Genomic DNA, 27,596 nt, shown 5'->3' with positions numbered 1-27,596 from the left:
TGCTTCCACAAGCATTGCACCTGAACAGGTTTGTGTATTTTGCTGAAAATTGTAATCACCTTGGGGTGATCATGCTTACTATCCTGATTCCATTTTAAAATGGAAATAAAAGTAATTTCAGATTAAAATAGAAACATGTTTTATAAATAAATATTATATGTATTATAAATATATAAAACATATTTAAAATATCTTATCTCACTGACAGTTTTCAAATTCATGCTATTAGACAGTTCTAAAAGCATAAAGGACATCAAAGCTCAGCCTGCAGAAAACCTTGCAGTTGTTCAATACCCATATAATACAATTATATATTTATGCAATGCAATACCCATAAAAACGGGTAATTTATTTATATGGGTATTTAATGCAATACACATATAAAATCATTCTTTATTGATCTTTATAGAAACATGTTCAAATGAATGTGCATTTATAAAAAGCATCTCAAGCACAGTACTGGTCCCAAGTGACTGAATGTTCACACTCATGGCACACCAGTTGAGTCATTCTGGCTTTCAGCTGATTTTAATCTGAACTGTTTGTATCCGTGGACAAAGCCCCCTTTCAAACAGTGTAGAAAAGCAACATGATTTTTCATTTAAAAAATAAAAATCTATTTTTTAATCCTGACTGACTTCTTAAGAAATGGAAGAGACTCTAGAGGTGACAGAAGCACACTCAATTTGCAAAGACCAGTTTCAAATGCTATGTCCTTTAAGAAGAGAGCTGGCAAAGTGCTTCACTGGAGAGCTTTTCATCCACTTCAGCACAAAGTCATCTTTCTTGGCTCAACTCGTGGCCAGAATGGTTTGGGTAAGCAGGCTCACTTTACACTGAAGTGCATTAGGGAATGCTCCTGTAATGGGCTCCCCCAACTGCCCTGTGACTGATCCCTGCAGCTCCTGACAGCAAACACAAGAAAGCAGCAACATTTTCATCTCCCCTGGCTGCAGACAGACATGTCTGAGCATTATTTCCAAATGTCAAAAGCCCAACCTATTTCTTAATAGAGCACTGGACACCTGAAAACTGGTCATGTTTTCCCTTAAGATGTACATTACCAGCTAGCATACAGATTATTTGGGGTTTTTTTGGACTGTGGCATGCAATTATTACAACAAAATCCAAGTACCAAAGCTGGGTGCGCTGTGCAAAGTCATGTCCCGAATCACTCGAGTGCCAAAACAGGACCACATCAGGAGAAACTGCTGAGCTACTTTCTTCAAAGAGCCTTGTCTCTTGGCAGCTACCTGCAAGAAGAGAGATGTGTCTGACATGGAGACACTTTCATTTCTACCAGCAAGACAGCTGAATGATGCATATATCCACCTTCTCTTTTTATACTGAAAAACTACTTACCACCACCTTCACATTAAAATATACACTACAAATTAAAAAGCCCAAACTCAAAATGGCATTAGACAGAAATCCACCTTAAAACCATGGACAACCTTCAGAAAGAGGAAACAATAAAGTATTATTCAAGACTGGATCTCCTTTATACATGATAAAAGGACTGCAAAAAAATTTGATCTGATCTTCATCTTAGCCTAATTACTAGCATGTTCTTTCTTGCCTCCTACTCAAGAAAGCAATTTATAATCAATAACGTTTGACCTACACTGCAAATTTGTATTATTTCAAATGAGGTTTAACATTGAATATAAAGTTTTTTGTTCTTTCTTGTTTTTACTTTTGTGAATTCACTTAGTCATTTTACTAGGAAAAATACTTTCCAGAAAGCACAATTTAGGCATTAAGTCTTCAAAAATGTATTTATTATAGCCATATGTGAGTTACTGAATCAACTATTAAAATTAATTTATTAAAATTCATGTCAAGTTCTTCATTAAAATTAACAGCTCTGGCCTGAATTTCAAATTGCATGCTACTGACTAGAAGACAAGTTCCCCAAAACAATCAAAGTATTTCAAGTAATCTGGAGAATTATCTGTTTTCTATATGGCTATTTTGCAGCAGACAGAGAAGCAGCATATTTTGATTTGTTTTGGTTTTACTTTTGAACTCTAACAACTGGAACAAAGAGTTGAAATTCTATCAGAACTTCCTACTACTAAGAAGTAAAAGAAGTTAAAATAGTAATCTATGTATTTTCATGCTCTGTGTAAAAATATGGTGATGCCAGATCACTTTTGAAAGTACGTTTTAAAGTTTTGTTAGTAGGTTTCTGCATGCACTTTAATTAAAATAAAATACAAGTCCTTGGTATTCCATATCAGGTCAAAAGGAACATAAATGTGTCCTTGACTGAATGGTAATGTAGACTTTCATCCTTACATTTGACTGTATATAAATTAGCTAGCTTAAATATCCTTTTCATTAAAACCTTAAAAGGCTAGGTTATGTTTTTCTTTGCACTGTACCATTAGGAAGACTCTGAATTCATCTCTCCATATCCCTGAAATACTGATTTGATTGTAAACCTCAACCCCGTTCACTTTTGAATACCATCTTTTGGAATATAATAAACAAGAGCAGAATAAAGCCAAATCCTGAATGTGAGCAATTCTCCAGGAAAACCAGTGAGATTTTGCCAACTACTGCTTTAATCCTGCTCATTCCCAACTCCTTTTTTTTTTTTTTTGTAATTATTTTTACTTTTTCTGAAAATGTATTACCTGAATAAAGCTCATAATGAACATCAGTGACTCACTCCTCCTTACCAACCTTTACAACACATCTGTCCACCATGGAATCCAGCCACTCGATGTATGACTCAATGGGGGACTGCTCCTCCAAAAGGTGATCAAACTCCTGATACACTGGCATGCAAAACAAAACAAAAAAAAAGCCCACCTTAGAACTTGGATTCTGTTTCAAACAAAAGAAAAACAAATCACAAAGGGCTACCAAAAGAATCACGAGTTTATGGTATATTTTTTATAATAGATTGCTTAACTGAAAAAAATGCATCTTTCTTGCTGCTGACCCAAAAAGTTTGCTGGGTCTCTTATTTTGTTTATACTGAAAGTGATGCAGTCATTGAAAGTGTTATTTTAATGCGAGCCAATCAGAAGCTATTTTTTAAAATTAGTGGTTTTATTTATGTTGTCTGCTGTGCCCAGAAGTGAAATGTTTACGGTGTTCTCTATGAAGAGTGAGAAACTAGGCCTTGACCCCAGTGATGAAAAAATGTCATGCATGAAATTGATTTAGAAATGCATAAAGAATCTTCAAGGCACCAAGTGAATGAGTATTGTTGATAGGGCGCTCATCTGTATAATGCTTTAGTTGCAAAATCATGATTTAACTGCTGCAAATCATCTATTTGCAATGCCAGACACACACACACACAAAGAATGTCCATAAACTTCTCCTTCTTCAAAACAAATTACTTATCCGTGCAGAAATACTCATTATCAAGAAGAGTTTGCAAATAGCAACCTGCATACTTTTTGATTTTTTCCAAGTACACATATTAATATTTTAGTACAAAAAGTTAAAAGAAGTCACTCAGCTGCAGTCCTGAGAACTTCAAGTCTCGTTTATATATGAGAACCAATGGCTGGAAGACAAAGAATCACGTGCTTTGACACCTCAACAAACTATTCATTAGCTCGGCTAAGATATATGGCTCAGTAGGTCAAGAAGAAAGACACTTTCTGCCTGCTGTGTTACAGGATGATTTCAGTGTGCTAAGCAATTCCATTTACAACTAATTATAAATAACAGAAGGAAGGAATTTCTCTCCATAGGCAAGATAGTGAAAAGGGTGGAAGAGGCAAAGTGTAGAGATGATAGCTAGGGAAATGAGACAGAGAGGATATCCAAAAATAATGCAAAGAACAACCTCCCTGATCCTGTTGGATCAGGAGGATGAGCAGGAATGCATTTGCTAGACACCTGACTACAACTTTAACTGAGACTTGGAAAGGCTGAGTTACCAGAAACATTAGTTGAGGAAGAAGGGAAATTATGTTTGGACCACCCTTATCTTCTTTCATTCTTTTATTGAATGGGAAACCTCCCTTTATTCAGAACAGGATCACAGAGAAATCTAAATGTTGTCTCCTTACCTGAGTATTTGGCTGGACAAAAACTGCCTGATACAACAGATGAAGTAATTCATATGCTGTGCAAAGAGGGGAGCAAGAGCAGAAAAACAAATCAGTTGCCTGCTTTGCTGCTGGAGCAATGCAACTGTGTACAACACCCTATTTGAGAAAATCAGATGTTTAGCCTTGAGCAATTGTTAAAAATACCTCAACAGGATCTGAGAATGAGGGAATAAAGCAGAAATCATGTCAGAGATAGGTAGTCCAGCAGAACAGGAAAGAGGTTCTCTTATACCCAGTGATTTTTCTCTGTTTCTCTCTGTTTACAGGCTTATAAACATGGGGTTTTTTTCTTTAGTTATAGTAGCTGAAATTGTACTTCCTTGATTATTAGTAACAAAAGTATGAAAACAGGCCTTTAATTGATGCCGTATAAGTCATAGTAAAAAATCTTTGGTCAAGTAGAATAAACATCAAAGATGGGGAAAAAAATATCTAAGTTCTAGAATATTCTCTATATGTATCTGAACACCTCATTGGCCTCCTATCTCATGCAGCTATTAGCTTACTGTTCTGACTAACTTCTTATTGGACTATATAGGCCTAAAATGCAAAAAAAGCTTCCAGAAATCCAACAGCATTCAGGAAAATTCAGTTTGGTTTCATTACGCTAACACTACATACACAAGAAGATTCCTTAAACATTAAGGATATTCTGAATGGTAGCCAAAAATGTTGCTGCTACTAGTGAGTATAACTTTGAAAACTTTTTTTTGACCAGTAGTAGGATGTTGGATAGGTCTTGAAAACAACAGACGACAGAAGGACTCACTCAGCTTTTGGACTTCGGTGTCACTGTATGCTACCAAAGTTTGCTGCCACGTCGAGTTCCTATCTCCTCAAAAGGGAAGAGGGCCATGAGATGAATCAAGGGTTAAGAAAGAGAGGAAAGAATAAGAACTTCTCCCTGGAAAACAGAACTAGCAGAGAATGCAAGGCCCATCCCTGAGCCGAGGAGAAGAATTCAAGTGTTAACACGGTGGGATGACTGCCAAAGTCAACCTTGTAAAGTCCAGGGTACATGTGAAGGTGTCACCCCTTGTCTTCCCATCCACTCTGTGAAAGAGTTGCCTCACTAGCAAACCTACCCTTCCTGGGCTCCCACAAGTGGTTGCCTGGGTTGTGCCCTGTTCAGGCAGATTCTGGGTAAAAGATGGCTGGTCTCCCTCAGGAGAGGGATGGCAATACAACAGGTGGGTTCACAGGAAGTGAGTTTATGTGAAGGATGTTAAAGACAAAGCTATGTTGCCTCAAAACAACAAAACTCAGTGTGCTTCAGGTTACACCTGAGCTTATAACTATGCAACACTTCTGGATGATGGAAGGAATATTTTGTATTTGCAAAAGATATTGAATTGTAAAACCAGTTGCCAAGACCTCCAAAGTCAATTTCAAGCCCATACCCTTCACTGTACTAGACAGAAGCTAATTCAGCCAATGAGCTTGTCCCATATGGGGCTTCTACTTAGTCATGGAAGTTCAGGGTGAAAGCTTATCCCATCAAATGCTCTTGGTTATGAAAACACTGTGTAAAAAGGAGCTCTTTATAAACAAGTTTACAAGGGACTCAAATACACAACCACTTAAGTGTCAAAGCCATTCAAAAGACAATTCAGCAGTTCTACAGCAGGAAAGATCGGACTTTCACACATTCAATGGTTAACTCACAAATTTAGTTTGCTCAGGTTCATGTTAAAAATCCTGCTGAATTTGGGTGTAAGTTTGTGCCATTGGCTGTGATGCGTACTAGAAAGGAAAGCATCAAGGAGCAGTGGCCAGATCTATGCCCCAAAACATAAGACCTTGACAGGGCTTTGCCTTACGTTTTGGTAAATGTCTATATTTATCTTAAGCCTCCAAGCAAACGAGTGGCTGCAAAACCAGCACTACTTTCTCTGAGCTTTGTTTGCAGCAGGAAGCCAAGTTCACCTGGCTTTATTTGAAGATTCTGCTCTTACATTGTATGATGAGCTTTCTGTGTTCCTCCCGTGAGTCCTCCATGGTATAGAGGGTTTGTTTGGTAATGCTATTCAGATCCACATTCCTCCAGTCCTCCAGCATTTGAAATGTGATGTCTGCACTGTGGATCACTGTTCTTGATGCCTGTAATCCAATCCGATCTATTCATTAGTTCATGCTTTATTAGGTTAAAAAATAGGCTTTATCCCCTTTTACGCTTCCTTAGCTGGGCTCACTAAGTTGATTCTCCTCATGGACCCCCACCCACCAGCTTGATGTCTTATGGACATTACAGGGCCCTCTAACAACAGAACTCTTCAGTCATTTTGCCTACTTTAATCAACTCCAAGTATTTTGACTGCATCCACCACAAAACCGAATGAGCAGCACTAGTCTGATGCTGCCATTGCTAGACACCTCAATCTCTAACAACTCTACTGGTTTTCTTTTCAAGCCTCAGTTCAGAACAAAAAAAACAACAAGAAAAATCAAACCAATACCAAACAAACAAACCCCACTCAGGGGTTTTTGCACCCTCCCCTCTCCCAATCTATGAAGATTCTCATTCTTCCCTCAGCCACATGAAAACGTTAAAGCTCCTTGGCCTCCTCATCAGATCCGTGTCTTGGCTGGTTGAGACAAGGATGTGCTGTTGGTAATGGGGAGGATGGACTGAGAGTAAAGGAAGTGACACAAGGCCATGGTCATGTACACAGATCTCGCTAAGTTAAGCAGAGATGATAACACACACCAAGGTTATCAGCTTTCCCAAGGGAGTGATGCACTTGAAGATTCCTCCTTCTAGGAGATTTGATCCCAGGTTTGATGCAGAAGGTTTTGATTTCTTTATCTTTGTATCCTCTGAATTGCTATGGACCTCCAGAATTCAGTGATGATCTATGGTATTTGGGGGAAGGCAGCACGAGTATCTCTGTCTCCATCACTAAAATAATGGTGGCAGAAACCTACCAAAAATTCCTTGCAGGAGTTTTTTTATTTCCCTAGAGCTTCTGTCTGTGGGTTTCACCCCACAGAGGGTTAACCTGGGGTTTTGGATATGTCTCCAAAAAGTGCAGCTTTCAGGTGACAGGGAAAAAAACTATCCCCTCCAATACATGGATGAAACAGTAATTAATTCAATGCATTCTCTCCCTTTTCATACTAAACAGAATTTGGCTTCATGACTTTTTACAGGTAATTTGGATGTAAGCTGATGAAAACCAAACATTTTGGAGCAGCTTCTATATTCGCTTGCTATGGTTACAGGAACATGTCTATTTAAAACCCAGTTCAGCTGTTTTCCCTTTTACGAATTTGTATTTGATTTATAATATACAATTATACTTGGAATGTATTGTTGGGCATGTAGAAATTTTTCTTGCTTTGCAACTGGCCTAATACAAACTGCATTTATTATTAAATAAATTGAATGTCTCATTTATTTCCTGGAAATGAACCATTTCTTCAAATCAAATAATATAACTTTCATAAAAGTACCCTACTGAACTTAATGATCAGCGGTTGCCAGTTGTCTAGAAAGGCTTTTTTCAATGATTACTTTTTGATTTTGTAGAGGTGGCCACACCATACCAGGAGACAAACTGATAATGTGATCTTCTTCTCTGAATAAAATCCAACCTGTCAATTCATAAAATTATTTGAAAACTCAGTAAAAATGGCATTAATTAAACTTGGGTAAGTGAAATACTTACTTGGCAGAGATGATTTAGGGATGTCTGTCGCCGTAGTATTTGTGAGAATCTTCTGGACACTGCAGGAAAGAAGAAATACATATTAATATACTGTGCTAAATAAGGATAATTACTTCAGAAAGTAGTAAATTAAACAAGAACAACCAAAAAAATATATCCAGTATCCTATACAAAATTGTGGCTACATAAAATGTGCTCAACTAGCTCAGTTTTAACTTAATTTAAACCTTGACCTAAACCCTTAAATCTGGATGCTCAATCAATTTTACAGAGGCATATTACAAGCAATTATTTATAGATGCTGTGAATAATGAGATGACAAGAGAAACAGAGGACAATGGAAAGCTTTTCTTGCTCAGCATAGCAAATTTTCTCTTGCTACACAAAGGAACTGGAGAACAGAAAGAACTATTTAATAGAAAGAAAAATGTTGGTGCAAGAATAAGTGCACATAAAATAACAAAACTATTTCCATTATGTGTGCAAATGAGAAGAGGTTGCTAAATCTTTGTGCAATCAAGTTTTGGAGGAGTCTTCTAACTTGACTAGTAGGGGCTAAATTCTGATCCAGTTTCAGGTGGAATTTGATCAAAGTTTCTGAAAGCAATTGCATGACATACTGATACATTATGGGCTGAAATGGTCCACAGTTGCTAGTCCTCTGTTCCCAGTTTAGCTCTTTGCAAGAGCTTGTATTAAGATATTTCCTATCCTTGGAAAATGAGCTTTTAAAATGTTGCATTTTGCATTTTTTTTTGTCTGAAATCAGCAACTTGGGAACTACAAAAATGACCGAAAGCTTGCAGTTCCTCCTGTCAGTACTTCCACTGGCTGTGTACCCTATCACAAATTCTGATGAGGGGGAAATAGCTGCAGAAGCAACAAAGGCTCATGTAAAAGGCAGGGTGCACACAATATTTTCCTTATATAAAAAGGACCAGATTTTCAGATCTATCCAAAGACATGTTAGATGTGGTCACAGAGTGAGCTTTCCCTCCATACTGTACATAAAGGCAGTTAAAAACTACAGCTTGAGAATGCCTAGAGAGTGCACTGTCCATCTCTTTCTGTCTGCCTGTAAGATTGGCAGAGATTTTGCTGTTGAAGTTTCCCAATATTTTTGAACAGAAAAAGATGTGGTAAAGCATATTCTCAGTTCTGACTTTGTTTAATTTTTAAAATAAATTAGCAAACAATTCAAACCCACCCTGAAATTAGTTGTTCCAACTTCCATCCTGACTGTTCTCAGTAACATATACACCTAATTTTCCACGCTGATCAAAATAGTTAATCCTTCTCCTAAATTAGTTTTTTTTTTTCCCCTTTAACTTTGTGGTGTGGAATTTAGTGCTCATGAAAGGCAAAGAATTGAGAGCTGTGAAATAAAGCAGGCTTTATCAATAGGTGATGTGCACTGCAGGCATCTACAAAGCACGTCTGAAAAGGACTAGTGCCCTTTCCTGTGGTGACAGGGTAATTTGATCTCCTTCATTTCTAACTCTGGCACTTTTTTGAGTAAGGGCCTCAAGCTGTATTCAAATTCTGCTAGCTTAAAGGTTTGTTTAATAATTTTCTTTGCCTAATATCACCCTTAGTGTTTGCTTACTATCAACAAAATTAATTTCTTATCAGAATCCACAAGAAAGAAAAAGAAATTCTCATTTTGAGCAGTGCCTTATTTCACTAAATGAGATTGGTTCTCATTGGCAAGTGGAGATTCTAAGTGAATGCAAGATTTATAATGATGACAGGTTTTAATTCCCAAAGAACAGTCTCACTTCCAATTAATTTGTAATCAATAAACATTGTCTGTCCCAGTTTAACAGGAGAGAGATTGGGCAATACATACACTCAAATTTGATATTTCGTAGGTTTTCTGGCAAATCATGGAGAGCTACTTTCAGCCACTCATCCAGTTGCTTTGCAAACTTTCGGATCACCTGCGTCAAACTGAAAAAGGGAATCACAACATCACATCATGTTTACTCTGTGCATTGTTCTGTAAAAGCTGTGAAGGTGTGAAAACCATGAGTCATTTATTTACAACTCATTATTATGCAGAGTTGCTAACATATTTTGGTTTGTAGGCATGAGGAAAAACTTCTGACAACTTTTGCAAGAAAAGCAAAATTTATCACCATGTTCAAAACCTCCCATCTCTGTACAGCATTGCTTTGATACTTACAAACAGTATTTTTACTTTAAATAAAATAATTCCCACTCTCTACAAATATGAAATCACAACTGTTTAAAGACGACAATAAACCAAGCTTCGGATTTCAGCTCAGTTGTGCCCAGATTTATACAGATGTCCAGGGGGATATTCAAGTGGAGCAACAGCCAACTCTGCTGCAGGCCAGAGCCAGTTAGTGAGTGATGATGATGGGGGGAGAAATTTTCAGGCCAAGCCCACACTGGTGGGGAACTGGAGGTGGAGCAGGACCTGCCTGCTTAAACCTGCAGAGGACTGGAACTTCCCCAGAGAAGTGAAATTTCTCTCTTCTTTCTTGCTACCCTTTCCTGCTGGTTCCATCATTTCCTGTTAAACTTGGAAGGCAGCTCATTCTGCCCTTCTTGTTGGAATCCTCAGTAAAAAATGTCAGTTCCCAGGAACAGTTGTGGAGTGCTGTGCAGAGGATCCTAAGAGTTGGTTCTGACAGACAAAGCTGCACAGCCCATAGCAATGCTAGAAATGCACAAATGAGAGAGAAAAGATACAAGGAACTTCCCCCTTTCAACCAAGTAAAGGTTTCTGTTTGTACTCCTAGCACACTGCACGGACAACAGAGGTGGCAAAATAAACATGGCCATTGACCTGCTCTGCTCCACAAAAATACCCAAAGAGAACAGGGATGGATGACAACTGCTGGGCTCACTAAATAGTGCCTTTTCTGGATAGCCAGAATTTGTTCCCAGGAAGTATCTCAGAGGATTCTGGCTGAGTCAGCAAGATTTCCTTCAGGAGCTTCCATTGCAATGAGACCCTTCTTCACCCCCTCCAGTGCAGGCTATGGCTTAATAGCCACAATCTGGCCCTTTATATGCATTACAAAAGTCTATATTCACACTCAAGTCTCTCCTTATTTGCTATGAAAGAACTAAGCAGCTTGAGAAAAGGACTGCTGTTCTGTTTAATCCTTCCAATGAAATAGATTTGGGGGGGTGAGGGGCAAAGCCTGTAAAAATGTACATGTTTTATCAAGAACAGCCCATGCTTATAGCAGATTTCTTGTGTAAAATATGTTCACTTTAGCAGTCTTGAAATGCACCTAGGAGAGCAGGACAACATCATGAAAACATTTTCCTTGATTAGGGACACTTTAAAATCTTAAGGACTAAACACGCAGTTCCAGTAAAAAACTCCTAGAGTTTCTTCTTAATTCTTAACAAATTACTCAATGTCAAGAGCACATCAGTCAAATAATATTAAAAGTGTACAGGACTATTTAGAAGAAGATGGCTTCCTGATGTGCATACAAGTAAAACTAGAGAGGGAAACATGTTGGCTGCACTCAATGATTACACTTTTTGCTGTGGATTGTTGATCTCTGTCCTGCTTTACCTCTGTGAACAAGAATGCTTGGACTCATATGAATGCCAGGTAGGAAGAGACCAGCTGAAATTTACCACATGGATTAGAATAGTGAATTTAGTTTGGGTTTAGCTGAACATGAAGAAAACAAGAAGAAGGTGGTATCCTTCATCACATAAAAACCCCCGACTCTCTAAGTTTTTCATAATACAAGTCTTGTTAAAATCAGAACATCTTTCCAGGAGCATGTAAGCTCTTCAACTCCTTTCAAATGACACTGTGATTTAAGTCAGAAAAAGGGTTTCAGCAAGCAGCTGTCCGAGAAATGGTGTCATTCTTGAAGAAAATAAATGCAACAAAGACTGCTGAGCTAGAAGGGGTCAGTTACCTGTCAGGTAAGGCCTGTAGTACTGTTGGCATCAAAACTCCAGAAATTGCCTTGTACAGAATTGAGTCACAAACTCCCACTATATTCACTACAGTTGAAGAGCCCAGTACGGGCAGCATGTGAGGAGGCATCCCTTGCCAAAAGTGCAGAAGAAAACTTTGAACCTGCAATCACGAGAAGAAGCAGGAATGTTAAAATTAAAATAATCAAAGGCCACAAATTCTCTTTAAGTGACCCTGCTTACACAGCATTTGCTTTAGTCCCAGAGCTGGGCAACACAGGCAGGGCGTGTTCCTTAACTGGACAGGCTCATACTGTAATGCAGCACACAACAGGTTAATCATCCAAAGGGTGAGGAGACACTCGGGGCTGGTGACAGGGAGTCTTTGTGTCACTGCAGAAGAAACACCCATGGGAATCACGGTATTTTTACCTTCCATCAGTGGCTGATGAGTTTAAAACTTTGGCTTCCACATGTCAAACCTTTTTCTCTCTCTTTGCACTCTGTCTCAGCGTACAGAGGAATGCAATCTAGGCTTTGGTAGAGGGAGGGAGGGAAGGAGAGGAGGATAGTAAATTACTTGCATGGGTCAATATATAATTTTCTGCCTTTGCTTTGGAAAAAAACACTACACTTTTGGATTTTATCTTTCCTTCACTATGAAGGAAAGTGGAGAAAAAGTGAAAAAAGGAAAAAAGAAAAAAGGAAAATAGGGGAGAGATTTCAGACACGGCAAAATATACCTCTGAAAATTCTAATGTAGGAAATAAAGGTGTTATTCAGAGAATGACATGATCAGTTCCACAGGGGTCAGAACACCAACACTCATGTACAATAACTTTCTGCATGCAATCTGTAGTGAACTAAGCAACTGCACCACATGTAGCAAAGAGTATTTGCCGTTTAGATATTGCTTCTGCTCAGCCCCTTCCTTACCATAGATCCTGATAAACCTAATAAAATACAGTGTCTTGCTCTTAAGAAACTGTTCTGAGACTTGCCCAGCTAAATTTCCAGAATGTGTCATGTATTTTTCATACGTGGAAACTTCTAGGCTCAGTTCAATGGTGCAAAACCAGCTTTAAACCAGAAGAGTGTAAGAATTAAACAGTAAGAAGAAGAAAAGCAAGGATTTTTCCCATTGTTCAGAAGACAGAGTCAAAAGACCCATTTCCTTTGATTTTTTTTTCCCCCAGGATCCAAATATCGTATTTGGGTCATGTCCTCAGTATCTCTATTGCCAGATTTGTTATCCTAGATAAGAAGCCATCTTCCCATGTAATATAAACCTGCTTGCATTCCAGTTTTGTTTTTCAGCTCTGATTACAGAGCTGTCTCATGCACTGCCAGAAACCTCTCAGTTTCAGTCTGATATGAACAGGTCCACTCCTTATCCATCTCTTAGAGATGGTATTAACTGCTGAGCAGTGTCTGTGTGTTCCTAGCTGCACTGCAGTACAGCTGAGCAACTGGAGACTCCAGCTATGGCTCTCTGGGATATTTGGGAGGCTGTAATCCCCCCACCACTCTGCATCATTGTGAACAGACCAGCAGAGCCCACTGTTGTTGCTGTGACACCTGCTCTGGCTCTGCTGAGCACTCAGAGGCATTCCTTCAGACAGCTCAGTCACAACAAAAAGCTTCAAAAAGTTGTGGTGGACACACTTCTTGAGTTGTAAGTACTGGATTGCCCAACATCTTGTAAGGGGATATTGCTAACTTAATCCTGCTGGACAACAGAGAGCAAAAACATTCTCATTGCTTTTGTTCCTCCAACTCACCCAGTAAATGAGATTTAGTGCTATCAGTCACATATTAGATACTCAAGTACAGATATTGTTCCTGAAAAGCACTGAGTAATACAAACCCCCACATCTGTAATATAACATACAAAATAAGGTCTCAAATCCACTGATACCTTATGTATCATTAACTGCAGCTGCAGTTTCTAACCATACCTCATCAAAGTTTGCTCTTATTACAGTGTCTAGTATCCTCTGACAGTGAGTCCTATACATCATAATAAAGGTAGAAACCTGAAAAAGAATGAGGGAGACACAAAAGATCATTCTGCTTTAAGAAATCCAACACAGAACATAGAAGAAGCAAGTTTTTTCCTTATCTATGTGCAACCACAAAAATAATGAAATCAGTTAAAGTGTATTTAGATTAGCTGTAAGATGAGTTTTCTTAAAAGTAAATTCTCCCTTTGAATTCATGGATTTTTCTGTCAATAGGATTCTTCAAATGTAAGAGGAGCAAAAAGCCTCAGTGAGATCAAAGACGAGAATGTGGCCCTAATTAGGACATAAAGAACTAAAAAACCCTATTCTTTTGTCCACTTCACATTGATACTACACATGTGAATAGAACCAGAAACCTAGCAAGCTCAGCCAAGAGGAGCCAGAGCATTTTTGTCATATGTGCACATAGGATTCTCTGAATTTCGACTCTAGAAGAATAAGAAATGCACTAAGTCCCTCTCTGCTCAAGAAAGCATTAGAACTGTTTGTCAGTTTGCCATCAAATGAAGTGTGTTCACAGATTAGAGGGATGTAACATTTTAAAAGTTGCCCTCAAACATCACATAAAGTTTCCCTGCTATATGTAATGTAACTTTTAAAAAAACATGCACAGGCATTAGAAATATTGTACAACTGATAGTGTCAGCTCCCCTTTTTAAGGAAAGTTATTTCTTCTTATTAGATGAAGTAATTCAGTCCCCCATAAATCAAGTCATAGCATTATTAAACTTACTCTGGTTTAAAGTCTTTTATATTAGACAAAGCTTTCATCCAGAGCAGGGAGAAAAAAGAAACCAAGACAAGCTGAGAAAAGATTTCCAAAGTGTTACCTTCTCCTCTGGCAGACTGGCTGGCAGATTTAGATCTTTGACATTTGGAAACTCTGGCAGCAATGTTCCCAGTTTGGATCGTGGTGAATACGCCACTGTCTGTTTGGTTACTTCTTTTTTTCCTGTTTCATTGACCCAAGCTGCTCCTTTTTTAGAATACATCACATCATAATACTGGGAGTTTTCTTTCACTGCAATTCCATAATAATGGTACCTGATACATAGAGATGTATATTTTATAAAGCAGATTGTTTGAAAATTAAAGAAAAATATATGGAGGCAAGGGAAACTGATAATGCAAATGTTTTCTACAGCAAATGATTTTTAAAGCAAAATAGACTGAGCAATAGTTTATACATTATTAACAAGTATTGATTCAGCAGCAGAATACTGTGGTAATATATTGAGCTTCCAATTTTCATTTCTTGTGGTAAAAGTAAGGTAACTCTGTTGTAGGGGAGGAAAAATATGTTCTTCCATTTTTGAGCTTCTTAGTGAAAAGGAAAAGCATCCTACAGCTACTTGTTGGCAGAGCTCTGCTGTGCAGCTGCTCCTTTAGTTCAGCAATAAGCAGAGGTACAGACCCTCTGGACCAGCTCTTCTGTTGCTATTTCAGCTCCCTGATTCTCAGGTTGTTGAGGGCTGGTTTGGTCCCTGAAAAGCACAAGTCTTTATTGCAAACAAGTTAACCAGAAATGTTCCAGAAAATGAAAACATTTTAACGAAAAGAGGGGGAGGGGTGGGGACGGCTTATGCTGGAAAGCAATTAATGGAAGGAAATGTACAATTCCAATTATTTGCTTCATACCCTAGCATCAGCACTGGGCTTTGATCAGCAAGGGACAGGACACAGCAGTAACTCTCTGTGAGGCCACACTGGGAATTACAGTGAGGCTGTGCTTGATCTTACGGCACAAGCTTGTGCTACCACTCAGCTCTATTGTAGGTGCTGGTGGAAGCACCGGTTATCAAGCACAACTCTTGTATCAAAGCAGCAGAGATTTTCTCTTAGTCCTTCTGTAATTTCCTAACTTTTATTTCAGTTTCTCAGCTGCAGGCACCCAACCCATCAGCTAAATTGGGAGTGATTACAAAAGGCATCACAAGATTGCATTGCTGGTATACTTTTGCTTCAGCCAAATCCTATACAGACTTTCCAATAATCCTCCTCTTCTCTCCTTATAACCTGTAAAATCATTATGAGATTCTGTCCTCTGGACCCCAGTGTGATGGCGCAAGAATTTTCTATCTCTGAAAGCTTCTTTGATTCTTCAGTCAGTTACTATTTCAGAGTGCTGCCACCACATCTGTTCATTCAAATAGACACAAATTCCCTTGAGGCAGTTCTACAAGGGTCATCAATGAAATTAATTGAAGAGCAGCATGTAAATGATGGTAGCTTAAACTAATCAGTGACTTTTCCTTTTTCCCCTCACAGTCATTCACCCACAGATCAGTGCATATCATAATCCCCAGCAGATAATAGTGGCAAAGTGCTGGACACCCGAACTTTTCTATCAGCACACCTAAGAGCTGAGAGGAGACCTAGGGTGTTGTGGCAAATTTCTAGTATGTGGTTCCTGGCCACACCCACCAAGAACATTCCCTATTTTCCATTAAAAATAAAAGCTATCTTGAACTCAACATTGAATAATCCAAGTGACATGTCTTAAAACATTACACTGACATGGTATGAACTGAGAAAGCAACTGTATTGGCTCCAAATTTTTCCATCAGAGCTTCAGTCAAAACATGCATTCTATACAAGAAACCAGCCTCCAGACTGTTCCTAACCTGTTACAGGTAACTAATGGTGAGGGGTTACAACACCAGCTGTAGAAGTTTGGCCTTTTTTCTTTTCTTTTAGCTTGAATGGTAACACCTCCAGCTCTTGGTTTAAGTGCCCAGTTTGGTTCCGGGCAGCTGCCAGATGAACATTGCATATACGAGCCATAAAACTCACACATGGCCTGTGTGCTCCATCTGGGGTAGGGGAACCCAAAAGGAAATGCTGTGGGGAGCCAGCAGCACAAATTGCTCAGGGAAGGGTGGGAAGAGGGGAAAAAGAGCAGAACTGAAAGGCTTGTATTCTTTAAACCGGCATCAGTCTTGTATCAAGTTTTGTCTTAAATCAGAGAAGGAAAAAAAAACAAGCCTGGAAAATGTAGTAGAATTTTACTGCACAGTGTTTAATTCCTGGTATATTTCACTTAAAGATGTGAAATAAAAGAGGTTTCCGTGTAGTTTCAAGATCATATAGACAACAGTAGCAAAATTAACTCCAAAGTTTTTCTACATAGTTCTACTTTCAGTAATTTTACTATCCCAAAGGGCAAAAGCTCACTGAAGTAGTTTATACAGATTCTTTTCCAATTACTTTTTTGTATTTCTATCAGAAAAAAAAAATCAACTTAGTTGAAAGTTTGATATGTAGAAGAATAACATGCAGACAACAAAATCTTTTTTGTGTTAAAGTGAAATACTTTTTACCCTGATTGATCTGTTATATACAGCACTCCTTTAAAGAAAGAAGAAAAATTCCCTTCACACCAGGTAGCTTCCACTGGTTTAACTCACATCTTGTGTACCAAATTGAAGAGTTTCAGACTACAGTACAGAAAGAAATTGGCTTTTATGTTCAGCTGCCTTCTCACAGCTCACCTGTGGTGGAACTGTTTTTAAGCTCAGTGCAACAGAGCAGCTGCACGCTCACATCAATAAACCAGCTGCAAAACAGAAAGCTCACAACTGATGAGCAAGAGTACAGCACCATTGTAGCTCTGAACTTTGTAATGTTACAATGCAGCCATGCTATAAAAAAGACTGAAGGCAGAACAGTGTGAAGTCAGATAATCTTAACCACTTCTACGGCTGAATTTCCTTTGGCACTGGCAGGGAAGTGGAACGAAAATAATACTGGCAGCAATCGGTCAGCACAGTTGGTGATAAAGGGACTGAAGTGTTAATGTCTAAAGTAATTTCTTTATGTAACGCTCAACTGGAATGCAGTCAGATGTTTCTGGAAACAAAACCAGAGCTCAGTTACAGCTGTGCTGGGTCTACCAAGGAGAGCATTTATCTTAAAGTATAGGATGCAGGTATTCTCTCTGTGTATGACAGAAACCCCTTATTTGCTAGGTAGGGAGCAGAACCATTGTGAGTGGCATGAAAGGAGTGTGTGACCTGAAAGCTGCTCTGACAGGCAGGCAGGTTAGGGGGAAATTGTGCAACAAATATTAAATGTCAGTGAGAGTAAAGAGACAGCTTTTGGAGGTGCAAGACACTCCTAGTCAGCACATCAAGTGTGTCTTGCCCTCTGAGAGACCTGGAGCAGTGGAGGAGCTCTGGTTTGGAAATAAAGCAGTGCTCTCTCCTTTCTCTAAATGGAAGGACAAGTAACAAAAGTTGTAGCTGATGCCAGAATGATTTGATGGCCAATAGGGGCTACTCATATGAATGTGTCCACAAAGCAACTTGTACACACTTCCACTCCATCTTTATGAGCCTCCACAAAGCTTATATTCAGTGCTAAATCCTGACTCTCTGACTATGGTCCTATCACACTTTCCTGGTATGCTGTTGGGCTAGCTCAGAATTTCTACCTGAGAGATTTCTGGTGGCTTTGGTCAGTGATGTTATGGCAACACTCATTCTGCATTTGGGACCATTCCCAAAATCAAATCTTCAACTGGCTGTTTAAATACGTCTGCCCTAGGAAAATAAAGCTTAGTTATAAAAACTGAGAAAATATCAAGCTGGACGGAAGAATATTTTGTCCCATCAAAGAAACACTGCCTAGCATGGACCACCCATTAGAAGAGCACAGTAAATCTTTCTTTAATGGCATGTCTCTTAGCATCTTAGTTTATTTTTTTCCTTAAAGAGCAGGTCCTTCTACCTTTAGTATGTAGGCTCAATCCTAACAGCATATTTAATTCTCAGCATTTAGCCATATTGTGTTTTTCAGGCTTTATTTTGAAAGAGAAGTTTTACCAACAAAACTCTGCAAGCACACCATCTCACATTTTCATTTCCCCTCCCACAGTTTTTCACTTGTGATCTATAGACACTACACTTTTGCTGCTCTGTAGGATTCTGTGAAAGCTAATCAAGAAAAGCAGGTTTTATTATGTGAGGGGCCTTATGCTTGCCACAAAAAGATTCAAAGCTCCCTGGAAAAATTTCTTGGAGTCTACAAGCAGAAAAAAGCGTAAAAACATCACTGTATCCTCTAAATTAATTGGCAGAATCACACCTTATCAACAATCAGAAAAAGTCAAATATCCCAGGAAGTGCATTCTTAATTCTGAACCAGTTTCTCATTCTGGAATTAAGATTAACTATTTTCAGAAAATATAATCTTTTGGTTAAGGCAATAAGCTAAATCTTTAATCACCTAAAGGTATGTTGGATTTTATTACATGTGAAAAATGATGGTTAAATACTGGTTTGTGGACAATTTCAGTTAGCTCAATGTATGTTTCTACCTAAATTCTAAATAGCATTCTGACACTTGTTCTCTAGCCTGAAACATGATGCTAATATTTCTCAGCCTCCAACAGTAGCTCCATTACTCCTGAGTGTGAATGTGGTTTACATTGTGCAAAGGGAGTTGAGATGAAAAAACAATGTGGAAAATACTGCTAATCGAATCAGTAAAAGGGCTCCATTTGACCACCTTTGCAAGATCACTGCTGAATCTATAAGATAATGTAAAGACTACAACAGAACCTCCATCAAAGTTGGTTTTAAGGCCCCAACTGCACAAATAATTTCCTGTTCTTATTCCCCATTCAGTAAAGCCAGAGCCACATGGGGCCCTGTAAGATGATCATAATACCATACTGCTTACTTTGATTGGCCCCTGGTTCCAAGTCTTCTTGTTGTTAGTTGTGGAAACTGTTGTCTTATTATCTGCAGATAAACAGAACTGGTATTAAGACAAATGGAAACACACATTTACCAATACTTAATTTAATATGAACTTTAAAGACAAAAAAAGAAGAAAAACTGTACTGTGATATCTACAAAATACATGGTAGAAGAAAGCAGAAATAAAGCTCTTGATTTTTTCCATTTCTGAAAGGGGGAAAGAGACTTTAAACTTCACTATAATTTCATTAGCTACCATTAATTTAAATACTTTCGGAAGTTACTGGAATAGAACATATTTCCTTAAAAATCTAAGAACAGCTCTGCCTCTAAACTAAGGTGCACTGTAATTAGAATTGGCCTACTACTTATATCACTTTGCAGGATCAACAAAGTTCTTTATAGACCTTCACAAGCCAGCCAAGAAATAAACACTTCTTATTTTAAAAGATGATTTTCTGAAAAGATTTTGGTATTTGATAGGGATATCGTTTCTACCAAGAAAAACTCATCAGGCATTTGTAAAGATACCTCACAATCAATTTATCCTCTATGGAAAACAAGTAGATCTCAGCAACAGCAGGCTATTCATCAAGAATTCAAACTCTAGTGTGTCAGCAGACATTAAAAGAACATTGCTACTGCAACCCAAAACTTCTTCACTGCCAGTTGCATTTAAGGAAATAAATCAATGAATTTAGACTCTGCCTTAAGTCATCAGAGCCTCTATCAACCAGGCTAATCCTGATGAAAAAGCTTTACTGTTGTTGCTAGAAAGGAGACTCTCAGCACCTCACAGGAGTGAACCATGCTCTCACTGGGGTCTGCAGGAGGAGGAAAAGTTTTCTGTAAGAACACTCATGCAACAAAAACTGCAGTAAGCCTTGAAGATTTACTTGTGAAGGAGATACTTCCTTTCAAAATTTGTAATCCATTTTAATTGTGTTTTTTTACATAAATTGCTAAATACTTCCTCTTTGGGGGGTAACACCAACTAATATTAAAGGAAAATAAGCCTACAAGATGGAATATAACTGTTCAACTAGGAACAAAGTCAATTTATATTGATTAAATAATATAGATTTTTTTTTCTCCATTAGCCATTTTGTCACCATGATAAATATTTAATCCTGATTGATGACTGAAAGCTTTGGAACGTGTATTTAGATCAAAAGGTGCTATATAAATAAAGACATTACAATGTCACATATTTGACCATTTCTTCAGTACATTTTAGCAAAGGTACAACCATCTTCCCTTAGTATCATGTAGAAATTGACCTGTGTTGGTTTCCAAGAGCTTTGCGCAAGGTGGCTGATGTCAAAAATGCAGCAAAGACTCAGAGTCGCTAGGTTGTTCAGCTTTAATTTCTGGAGCAAAACTTCAGCAAACAGTAAAACACTTTTGTGGAGCTGTGAAAGTTCAGCCTAGCTGTTTGATAAATGAGCAGACAGGCAAGCAGCCCTTCTTTCTTTTTTTGTATGGATTCAATGAAGCCTGCCTAAAGAACACCACATGCTGTTCCAGCTACTGATCTAACATTCCGCAACATCTCAGCCTTCCAAATTCCCTTTAATTACACATTAATCCCACCCCTCTCTCTTTCATTTTCTGCAGACAGGGTTGGGGGCTCCACAAGGCTGTGGGAAAAAAGGCAGTGTTGAAGAACTACTTTCTGAGGATAGTTTTTTTGGGCTAGGGGATTTTTTTAAGGTTGGTTGTGTTAGTTTTTTTGGGGGGAGTTTTTGTGTCAGTTGTCATTCAGAAAATACTATCCCTCTCCAAAAGCTGCTCTTACAGCAGTTGACTTAATAGTAGAGATAGTTTTACTCTATTTTTCCTTTTGGAACAGCATCAAACCATATTACTTTCAGATCTTTCTAGTAGCAGTGAAGTGTTACAATGAACACTGTAAAAGCTACTTTATGAACCATATGCCGTGGGAGTTACTGGGATTTAAATAAATCAGCCAATTTCTACATACCAGGGCAGAGGTGATCAGGAAAAGAGAATAATAATGAAGCGGTTGATCTGATGATCCCTTTTTCTTTTCTTTGTTTCTTTTTCAAATCCAACACATTTGAAATGAGATACACCTCTCAGAACGTATCTTAAAAGTATGCATTACTTAAAACACTAATTCCCAGTAATTTACGAAACAAAACAAACCAAAACAAAAAGAATAACCGAGCAAAGCCTTGGGAAAAAAGTCAGAACTTTATTATCTAATGCTGCGTATGTAAAATACAACATGGTATAGTTACACCTAGGTGCCTGTACACATATGCATAGTTATTAATGTCTGAATGTGTTTAAAATAAAACATGTCAAGTACTAAAAGAACTCTCTGTTCATATAATGTATATACTCAGCTATGCTTATACAAATCTCTGTGCAATGATACTGGTAAAGGCAGGAAGATTACCCTGAAAGGGGAGAGGAAGTCAGATCAGGCAGGACAAAGTGGAGTTCACTGTGGGCTGAAATCAGTGGAAAAAGCACAGAACCCAATATGTGTTTTTTTAAAAGTTTAAATCATTGTCAACCTGAAAAATCACTGCAGAAATAGGTCATTGTTGGTTTAATGTTTATTAACTTTTAAAGACCAATAGACAGAATGTGTTACTTTTACAGTTGTGGGGGGAGGGAAGTGGATTCTAATTGTCAGACATAAAAAGCTAGGTTTGGATCTGAAAACCAAGTTGGATCATTTTCCTCCCATCACTGCAGTGAGGTTTGCACAAGCAAATGAATCCAGACCAGACCATGCAGTTTGAGCTGCTTTCTGAATGGGAAGTCCCTGTTCTCACAGCAGTTCTGGCTTCTCAACAGAAACAGTGGTTAAAAGATCTCATAGGTGGTATCCAAGAGGATTTTGGAGTGAACAGATCTTTCACCATTGTCCTTCAGTGGAGCTAAAATTTTATCTTGCACTTCTCCAAAATGACCATAATTCCAGCTGCCCTGTAAGATCTGCTGAGTAAAAAGCTACAAGATTTATATTTTCCAAGTAAAATTTCACCTAAGTTACTTGGCAATTTTGACTGTTGGGCATTATTTTAGGCTACCTGTTTTTTTGGTTTTAAAACAGTTGTAGACCAGGAACTTCACAAGGAAATAGCTTCTGTCCCTGCTACATTAGCTTCAGAAAAAAAAAGTTCCTGCAATTTCTTTCTTCAACGAATTTCAGTGTGTTGTCTCTCTCTTTTCTCTTTACTCTGCTAAGGCATGATCTTGCCTTCTGCCTACAGAAGATCTTCTATGCCTTTCTTGATTAAAAACAATTATATTAAAAACCGTTTTATCTTCTGGTGAGTGCCTGCTGCATACATAAAATGAAGATAGAAGTCATTTCATTATAAAACATCATATATATAGTTTACACTTTTTCAGGGGACTAGTATATCCAGGGCAGCATTTGTTTAACATCGCTGCAGACAATCCTGGCAAATGGTTTTTGGAATGTCTGTGCAGGTAGATTACATGGGGAGATAACAGGATTTTTATCCCACTTCAGCTTTTTAAACCTAGCGGAGGTGTCTGAATTAACTTGAATTAAATATTTAGCTACTTGTATTTTTGGTCATTCTTAAGGCAATAAAAATTAAATGGGTTACTTGAGCATCTGTGTAAAACACAGAAAATTTTATGAGCAACTAGAAAAATTCCTCTGTAAGGGTCTGTATTGGAGTCTGCACAATCTGTTAACCCTAGGCACTGCTAACTGCAGGAGCTGTTGTTACCCACAAATGGATGCAAGGGCGCATTCCTTCAACCTGATTACTGCCAGCTGTCATTTCTGCCACTGCCTCTCTCCCCACATCTCCAGTACTGTAACATTACAACACAAGCAGATCCAGGCTTGGCGTTAAAATGAGGACTCCCAGAATGGCTGGAGCTGGGAGGGACCTTAAAGATCATCTCATTCCAAACACTCTGCCATAGGCATGGACATTCTGCTTTCACCACTATGCTGTGACCCATCACTCCTCATTGCATTCACTATCAAACTGTGAGCTCTGTGTTTCCTGTTTATTCCATCTAAAATCATCTATGATATGTCAAAACAAATCAGGGAAAAGAAATCTTACAAAGCATCTTATGCGTCTGTCTTCATGCAAAACAAATAAGGATGGAAGAAACTAGAGATGTCTGGAAACTTCCGAATTAACTTTTTTCCTCCCTCCTTTGTCAAAATATTAAATTTTACTCTGGGGCAACAGGCAGAGGATGACTTTTAGAAGTTTTTTTCTAGAATAATTTAGATTTCTGCTTTTCAAAAGACATGATAATTTTGTTAGGGCACCTGATCTAGAGAGATATTATTCTTCATTACTGATGTTCCTTTGGTTTTAACATAATTCTAGCCTTGCTTCTAGAACTTCATAAAGTAGAGAAATAAGATCAAATTAAGTTGCAGCCCAGCAATTTCACACTGCCAGAATGAGAAATGGATTCCAAGCTCTGCACTCCCTAGTGCTATGAGATTCTAAAGAGGTTCTACATACCATGGAATAAATTCTCTTTCCTCCCATAACAATTCTTCATAACAGGGCCTGGTTCTGTATCTCTCAATTCAGGTTTCAGGTCCCATATCTAGACAGCATGGGGATTTTTTATGAAGTCAGGTATAGATGATGTGTGTTTATTTACCAACTTCTATTGTGGTGTTCCAATCTTAACATTTTTTGCCATGGCAGCAGCAAAGAAGTCAGTGATACCAAACATAGCTGTATTCTCCTAGAGCTATGCTTTCCTTATTGTCATTGCTGTGAATCTCAAGAAACACTGATGTCCTCAATCTTATAAGTGAAAGGGTTTTTGGCTCCTTTGTCTTTGACCCAATACTGCTCCAGCTGGGTCATTCCAGGGTTTCCCCATCTGTGCATTTCAAAATCCTGCTCTGAGACAGGTGTTTTTATTAACACCTGTGTTAAGAGGTTCCATTCAGCTCAAAATGGCTTGGGGATGATTCAACATCACATCATTTTGAGGAAATGGTCAAGAAAATTTGTTCTGAGAAACGTCTACTGATAAGAAAGAGCATCATCAAAGTAGTCCAAAACACCATTTCTGTCTCTCAAATCCACCAAACTGTGTCAACAAAAGGAGTAGAGGCATGACTGTGTCTATACATTCTCTACCCCTTACTTCTTTACTTGCATGGCCAGGAGGAAAGGCTGCAGAGTAGAGGCTCAGTAGTCTTGACCCCAGATCTGCTGTCTGTTAAGATTCAGTAACCTTCCCATTTATCTCCACTTACTTTCCTAAGTTTTGAAATAGTCAGCTGTAGGATAAGAACTTGTTTCTAGCACTGATACAGCTCAACTCATCCTGCAAAGCAAGGCAGGAAAACCTGCTGGCCTTTTCTCAAATGTCCGTGCCCAACTCTACCTGCTATGGAGACTAGATTCTGTGAGGAACTCCAACTGAACTGGACACTGCAATGAAGCTTGTGTGACCTCTCCTCAAATTCATCAATGGAAAACAACATCCTCCTTCAGCAGTTCCTCTGGCCAGAAAGACTTGAGCCTAAGGCATGATCAAACAGATTAGTGCATCCCAACAAAGCTGCAAACGCTGAGTGCTCTGCCTCAGATCCTTAGCTGAGCTGCAGCCACTTTTGGTGCTGACTTGCTGAAGCCAAGCAGAACTAAACCCCTGCACAGCTCGCCCTGCTCTGTACTGGTGCCAGCACACTGCCTGCCATCACCCAGCCTATCTGTGGGAAAAGGCTGGGCGCCAGGATCCCTGCACTCTGGCAGACCCTGTGCTGTAAGCACAGCCTCTGGGACGTGTTGAGGAGGCATGAGGTAAAGCAGCCCTGGGGCCACTCCGTGCTTAAGGCCTAACTGGAAGCCAGATACTTGAAGTGGCAGACACTAAAAATCCCATTGCTGTAGGGTATTGAGAAAGGAAAGTCACTCCAGAGAAACTGAGGTGTCCTCAGTGGTTTTCTTACCCCCCACAAGCTCAAGGAAAAGGCAGTAGTCAGCAACCTGTAATGATACAAGGATCAGCAAAGTAGAGCCAAGGGAGCAAAAACCTTTCCAGCTACACTGCAGGATCACCATTCCCCTGCTTGCTTCTGCAGGACTTGTGTTATTACAGTCTCATCAGAGGAGCTTGGCCTAGAAGATTCAGAATTGGGAAGAAAACTCATACTGGTGGTAACTGTTCTTCAGTCAGGAATCCCAGCTACTCAAAAGGGATGAAGGAAAAGCAGAGACTGCTCAGATAGACTGATTGGGTGTAATAAGAGAAACCACGTCCTCACATTTACATTGATTTTTCCCCAGTTCTATTTTTGCATTCAATGTTCTAGAAATTGTTCATAATAAAGCAAGTTCTGTTTTAAGCTATCAGAAGACAGCACTAAGAGTAAATTTGGCTTTGCTATGCCAGTTACTATTGAGCTACTTAAAAGCAAATTGAGAGTAAAGAAATAAAAAACACATCTTCAGCAGAAGTGTCTCCTTATGAATAACAGCAGGCAATTTCCTGACAAGTGCATTTCAATACAAAGACAAATCAGAATGCAATCACATCACAACATCATTATCAAAGAGGTTTCAATAAAGGTATTTTCTGTCCTTTTCAAATTTTAAAATCATATTGTATGACAGTGAGAAACTGTAAATCTTATTTATCCTAGTCATGTTTGGAGGAACAGTCTTGCAAGCAAAACTTCTGGGCATAGAGACAGTGCATCGTGATGAAAAAGGAATCTGGCTGGTACAGCTTGTACCTCCCTGGAGCAAAGTAAACTATTGGGAAAAAAAGGTTCTTTCCTAACCAATATTACAAGTCTATTGTGGAGTTTGCCCTTTATCTAGTGAAATGCATTCCTTGGAATGTAATTTTCACTTACTGCGAAGCCAGTCAGGGGGCAACAAAACTTGTGTGAGCCTGCATCCATGTTAAACCTCTTTAAGAAGCCAAAATAATCTAAAGGGACCTCAGACTGAGGGAGAACCACCCTGACAAGTGTCACCAACCTCCTTCGTTTTCCTTTTCAAATATTAATTTGTTATTGCTTGTCGAAAGACATGCCAGAAAAGCTCCAAAATAAAAGGGGGAAAAAAACCACACAAAAAAAAAAAAAAAAAAGAAAACCAAGAAAAGAAAACCAAGAAAACAAAACCAGAAGAGGAAAGTATTTATCCTCCAGGGGGCACATGGGAGTTGGGAAGAGCTCAGCTTCGTGAGGCTGCAAAGGGATTTCACTCAGTTTCTCTCAGTGTTCCCTGGGAGAGCTATGGCAGGGCACGGCAGGGGAATTAGCACTGCCCAGTAAAGTTAAAGAAACCACCCGAGGACACGGAGGATGGGAGAGATCGCTGTAGATAAAGAAGGTTTATCTCCGAGGGTCCTGACTAAGAAAACAGTGTACATACAGGGTCACGAAAGAAGCAAGAAAAAAAAATCAATGTTGGAAATAAAAGAAAAGGAAAGAGAAACTCAAAAACCTTAGAAACTCAAAAACCTTCACCCAGCTAACAGCTGGGAGGAATGATAGAGCCAGGAGAGCCTTATGGCACTTTACCCTACACAATAGCTACTGAGGGCTTTGGAAATACCCAAAACATTCCTGCTTTTTTATTTATTTTTTTTTTTATTCAATGAAGGCCTTATTAAAAATTATTTTGTTTTTGCAATTAAACCCAGTAAGAATGAGAAGTCAGTCATCATCCACCATAGTTCTTCACAGTCTGTTAATAATCACCAGCATTTTGTGTTAACATGTTGCTCAGATAAAACCCAAACCAAACACACATCTGCACAAGTTTCCCTGAGGCTGGCAGAACTTTCAGCTGGAAACACCTCCAAGTGCTGTGCAGAGCCCCAGGGTCCCAGAGCAGAGCCCAAGGCATTCGCAGCACAGGGCTGAGGGTTACAGGGCTGCCGTCCTTTTGAAGTGACCTCAGCAGCAGGGCTTTCACTCCTCCTGCCTGCAGACTAATTCACAGTCTAAACACGTTCACTGGGAGAGAGCTTGTTCTCATATTCAACATTTAATTGTTAATAACTCGGCGACACACCTGCCCTGCCCCGCTGTACCTCCCTGTCTTCTCACTGGTTCCATGGAACATTTTTGCTTCTTCTGCCTACTTTTGCACAAAATCAAGATACAATATGTTTGGCTGTCTACAGTAAGAGCAGGAGTTTAACGCTGGACTCTGCACTTGATGCTGAGCT

At 38.9% G+C, this 27,596-nt stretch overlaps 1 protein-coding gene across 4 annotated transcripts in view; it reads right to left on the bottom strand.

Annotated features, from left to right (window-relative positions):
* The window catches only part of RFX4 (regulatory factor X4), an 86,475-nt gene that overhangs the window by 23,639 nt on the left and 35,240 nt on the right, over positions 1-27,596 (bottom strand). For 3 of the 4 annotated variants that reach the window (XM_088055271.1, XM_088055272.1, XM_088055274.1), the window contains exons 5-13: positions 19,378-19,439; positions 14,526-14,739; positions 13,630-13,707; positions 11,671-11,834; positions 9,600-9,700; positions 7,751-7,809; positions 6,038-6,182; positions 2,692-2,786; positions 1,136-1,253 (exon numbers count right to left, since the gene is read on the bottom strand). In XM_088055271.1, the coding sequence (XP_087911397.1) occupies positions 1,136-1,253; positions 2,692-2,786; positions 6,038-6,182; positions 7,751-7,809; positions 9,600-9,700; positions 11,671-11,834; positions 13,630-13,707; positions 14,526-14,739; positions 19,378-19,439 (1,036 nt within the window). Of the gene's footprint in view, positions 1-1,135; positions 1,254-2,691; positions 2,787-6,037; positions 6,183-7,750; positions 7,810-9,599; positions 9,701-11,670; positions 11,835-13,629; positions 13,708-14,525; positions 14,740-18,127; positions 18,213-19,377; positions 19,440-27,596 lie in introns of those variants that run through there. The other variant, XM_088055273.1, reaches the window with a different exon arrangement.

The sequence above is a fragment of the Pseudopodoces humilis genome, chromosome 5 (genome assembly GCF_049639895.1).
Source record: "Pseudopodoces humilis isolate 2021_Gansu_Grassland_sample_001 chromosome 5, ASM4963989v1, whole genome shotgun sequence".
Lineage (NCBI taxonomy): Eukaryota > Metazoa > Chordata > Aves > Passeriformes > Paridae > Pseudopodoces > Pseudopodoces humilis.
The sequence above is the reverse complement of the archived record's forward strand: the minus strand, read 5'-3'. Positions and strand labels throughout refer to the sequence as shown.